At 39.1% G+C, this 4,842-nt stretch overlaps 1 protein-coding gene across 1 annotated transcript in view; it reads left to right on the top strand.

The window, feature by feature from the left end:
- The window catches only part of HELRODRAFT_172250 (hypothetical protein), a gene marked incomplete at both ends in the record, with an annotated part of 8,120 nt that extends 3,725 nt beyond the window's left edge, over positions 1–4,395 (top strand). The window contains 7 exons of the mRNA XM_009018916.1: positions 437–604; positions 677–882; positions 1,188–1,383; positions 2,085–2,150; positions 2,429–2,536; positions 2,666–3,118; positions 3,302–4,395. Coding sequence (XP_009017164.1) covers positions 437–604; positions 677–882; positions 1,188–1,383; positions 2,085–2,150; positions 2,429–2,536; positions 2,666–3,118; positions 3,302–4,395 — 2,291 coding nt within the window. The remainder of the gene's footprint in view (positions 1–436; positions 605–676; positions 883–1,187; positions 1,384–2,084; positions 2,151–2,428; positions 2,537–2,665; positions 3,119–3,301) is intronic.
- Positions 4,396–4,842: the final 447 nt, after the last annotated feature.

Raw genomic sequence — 4,842 nt, 5'->3', positions numbered from 1 at the left:
GTTGTTGTTGTGTTTGTTGTTGTTGTTGTTTTCGTTGATGTTGTTGTTGTTGCAGCTGTTGTTGTTGTTGATGATGTTTTTAATATTGTGATTCTTATAATGATGATGATTGAGGATGAGATGAGAATGATGAAGAAGACGACGACGATGACAATTTAAATAATTAGCCAATAATTTTAATGATGGATGTCTGTTAGGGTAAGAGGCAATACACTGATGACAAATAGTGATTTGAATTCAACTGAAACCATCGTTACTATCGTCTTCGTCATCATCATCATCATCATTTTTGTCATCTTCATCTTTGGCATCATTATCTCATCTTATCATCATAAACTACGTAATTGCCAATGTTAAAATGATGATAATAATGATCCATTCATCCATCAGCTCATCCAACAATTCACTTATTCATCCTGCTAATCTGACGCTGCAGACAGCAACAACTCAGACGTAAAATCGAGACTGGACATGAGTCTGAGGGACTACAACGCGAAATGGATGGCCCTGGAGTTGAACGAGAGGACCTCCACATTAACAGCCATGTCCGAGCAAAGGAGTAGGTACTGCTTTCTCGTCAACTGTCTCAGACCTGTCATGGCTAGTATTTTTTTTATTAAATTTATTTTAATTAATTAATTAATTTGGCATACTTAATTAATTTGGCATACTTTAGTAATAATGATTATTATTATTAATAAGGATTTGGAACTGTCTCTACTGAATGAGGTTGAAACGTTCAAGGAGGTGATGCTGGCCCTCGACGGCCAGATTGCTATTCCCCAGTCTGGAGTGGCCGAACAGCTTTCAGACGCCATGGTCACGTTTCAGGCTGGCCTCGAGAAGAAGGTTAGGGCAGTGGTCAAAGTTCAGAGGGTCAGGGTGAGGTCGATGTCCGGATGAGAAAGTGAATTTTAAAAATGAGTGAGAAAGAATGAATGAATCAGAAAGTGAATTAATTAGTAGATGCTGAAGCGTTCAATGTATTTGGTTGTGATTGCGCTGTTATTCTTTATCTACTTATTATTGTTGTTGTTGTTGGTGGTGGTGTTTGTGTTGTTGCTAATTTATCCATCCGTTAGATATCATTCCCTCCATCCATTCATTCATTCATTCATTCATTCATACAATCTCTCACTTATTCATTCATTTACCTCGATCAATCAATCAATCACTCACTCGATCAGAAAAAAGGTACAAAAGAGGATGTGGAATTAGTTAGTTCATTGTCAAGGTCGACTTTCCTAGCATCAAACAACAACAACAATAATAACAATAATAATAATAATAATAATAATGATGATGATAGTTCTATAATAAGGGATAAACAACGTTCAAAAGATAATAATCAAACTGATTCGATGCTGATGATGATGATGAGAGGTAGGTTATGATAGTGATGATGATGTTGATAATAGTGGCAACGATGATGATGATTAATAATGGCTGTGACATAATTATTGTTAATTGTATTTATTGTAATTATTATTAATAATAACTTTCCCAGATAGCCAAAGAGCATCAATTGATGATGTTGTATTCCATCATACCGCCTCTACTAAAATGGAAAGACCACATACTATATCTGTTAGTTTGCCTGGCGGCCAATGCATGTGTGTGTGTGCGTGTGTGTGTGTTTGTCTGTGTGTGTGTCTGAGTGTGTGTGTGTGTGTGTGTGTGTGTGTGTGTGTGTGTGTGCGTGGTGTGTGTGTATCCTTGTTCGTTTTTATGCTAAGATGGATGTTTTTTTTTCTTCAACTCAACTCAACAGCAATTTACAGTACCATCCTCACTTATGTCACCATCCCAACATCATCATCACCATGAACAACGACAACAATCGCCAACAATGTTGATGACAACTACCACATCAACCCCGAACCGACCGGCTCTGAAAAGCGACACCTTTAAACAGCCACAACCACAGTCGCAACAACATCTGCCTCAAACAACAAGCATGCCTTCCATACAGCAACATCATCATCAACAACAACATCATCATCAACAACAACATCATCAACAACATCATCATCATCAACTATCGATGGACTCATCATTATCATCAACGTCATCATTATCATCAGTTGCTTCAGAGCCAGTTGGGTGTACTACGAAAACTAATTGTAGTAGTAATAATAGTAAGTCACAAGGTGTGTTCTGTCTTCTCTTTCTTAGTATTATCCATAATTTCTTTAATAAAAATGATTTTCATTCGTTCGTTCATTCATTCAATCATTCATTCATTCATTCATTCATTCATTCATTCATTCATTCATTCATTCATAATAAAAATGATTTTCATTCGTTCTTTCATTTATTTATTCATTCATTTATTCATTCATTCATTCGATCATTCATTCATTCATTCAATAATAAGTCTTTTTTTATTTGTATTCATGAATAATTTTAGTATTATTTTAAAACGCAGCCCCAAAGACTGCGGATAAAATATATGCCCGCCCATCCCTACTCCGAAGAGATGGGTCGGTCACTATGGCAGTGCCCGTAGCTCCTCCCACTGTGCCTCCTCTGATTGGTCGGCTACTTAACTTGGGTTTTCATTGGCTGCCTTTCATAGATTAATTATTTTTAGCTTCTGTTTTGAGTGGATGTGGTTTTTTCATAGTTGACAAACTGCAAATATATTTTAAGATTGGTTTTTCAGGTTTGCAATCTGGCGTCAACAACAACAGCAACAGCAGCAACAACAACAACAATGAGACAACACCAACGAACGATGACAACTATGATGATAACATCAACAGCAGCATCGATATTATGGCTCTTGATCGCATACTCGATGAATTCGAACAGTGTACTCAGCTCAAATTTTCATCTGCCAACAACAACAACAACAACGACAAAATATCCACAAACAACAACAACAACTTTATTCAAAATTTTCCTGCCATTCAAGCTTACGATCATCATCGTCATCATTCAACTCCTCATCACCTTTACCTTCAACAACAACAGCAGCCACAACAACAACTTCACGACCCTGGTAGTAGTAGTTTGCAGTCGTTGCAGTCGCTGCATTCGCTGCAGTGCTCCAGTGGTTATGGCACTATGAGTAACGTCAGCTGTCTCTCCATGGACACTGTTCAGTCATCGGCCGGTCAGTTGTTGTTGCTGCTGTTGTTGTTGCTGTTGTGGTTTTTGTTTGTGTCGTCGATGCTGCTACCGCTGCTACTGCTGCTGCTGTCGTTGACGTTATTGTTGCCGTTGTGGACTTAGTTTAGAAGCATGTTTGTGTGTTTGATAGGACTAAATGTAAAATACAATCCACCCCACGAAACAGAATTAAGTGCCCTGTTGGATCATGGTTTAATGGACCTTGAGAAAATGAATTACAACAACTCCAACTTATTCTCCTACAACTACAACCACTACTACCACAACCAGCCACAACCTCATCCGAGTGGCTCCAGCTACAGAGACGGTTTGAGCTCGAGGCCGCAAACTAGATCACCAAATGACTACGCTATTCCTTGCACGTTGCATCAGCCACACATGAAGGAAGCTGCTGCTGCTGCCACTGCATCGACGACGGTAGCAACATTGGCAGCGACAACTACAAAACAAACCGTCAGTCCGTATGCCGTGTACTACCCAGGTATGAAGCAGACCTCGCCTAAACATTACACTATAAATGAGGAGGAAGATGACGACGGGATCGAAGATGGCTGCAAGGAAACGGATCTGCCACTACCACCCCCACCGGAAGAACTAGAGAAGAGTTTTGGTAATGATTCTTTCAATTTTCCACCGCCCCCACATATGCTGGGAGAAGAGAATCAGCAGCAGCAACAACAGCAGCAAAAAGTGAATGTGCATCAAATGAGAGAACGTTTTCAACAACTGCAACTGCCGCTTTCTCAGCATCCGAACGAGGATCAACAACAACATCAACAACAGCAGCATGTGGATTTGAATTTGATCAATCCTCAACAGAGGTTATCACACCATCAGCCAACCACAACAATGCATGCTTCCTTTGAATTGACTAACTCTACCCATCAACAACAACAACAAATGAATCAGCAACAACTGATACTATACAATCAACAGCTGTTTAGACTACAGCAGCAGCAACAACAACAACAACGTCAACAACAACAGCAGATGAATGATGAGTATCACCATCATAGTGTACCTTCACCTCCACCTCCAATCATGCCCAAACCATCGTCAAGCCTCACCACCCAAAAACAACAACAGCAGCAACCACCCAGCAACAAAATGACGTCATCTTCCTTCTCCTCCTCCTCCTCCTCCTCCTCAATAATAAGGTCGTCATCATCGACGTCTGCACGTGATCAGCCTAACCATGCCGAATTCATACAGAGTCTAAATGCAAAACTATCACTCAGAGCTTCGATAAATAATAATTAGTTTGTGCGTGCGTGTGTCTGTGTGTGTGTGTAGTGTATTTTTATGCATGTGCGTTAGAAACAACAGAAAGAGAGAGAGAGAGGGGGGGCGGGGGGGAGAGAGAGAACTAAACAATGTGATTGTAAATTTAAATTTTATGCAATGTGCTTTTTTTATGCAGTTTCTGTTTGTTAGTACTGAAATTATTTTTATACGAACATACATAAGCAAGCATATACAAGGGTATACAAACGACGTGTTTATATCTGTATTTATATATATATATATATATATATATATATATATATATATATGTATATAAATTGCGTGTTTATATAATAAAATAAGAATGTGTGTGTTAATATATGCCTGTATGTATGCGTGGATGTAGGTAGAGGTACAAATGTATGTGTGTGTGTGAGTGTGTGTGTGTGTGTGTGTGTGTGTGTGTGTACATACATACGTATG

Source organism: Helobdella robusta (genome assembly GCF_000326865.2).
Source record: "Helobdella robusta unplaced genomic scaffold HELROscaffold_23, whole genome shotgun sequence".
NCBI classification, from domain to species: domain Eukaryota; kingdom Metazoa; phylum Annelida; class Clitellata; order Rhynchobdellida; family Glossiphoniidae; genus Helobdella; species Helobdella robusta.
Note: the sequence above shows the minus strand (reverse complement) of the source record. Positions and strands in the feature narration are given on the sequence as shown.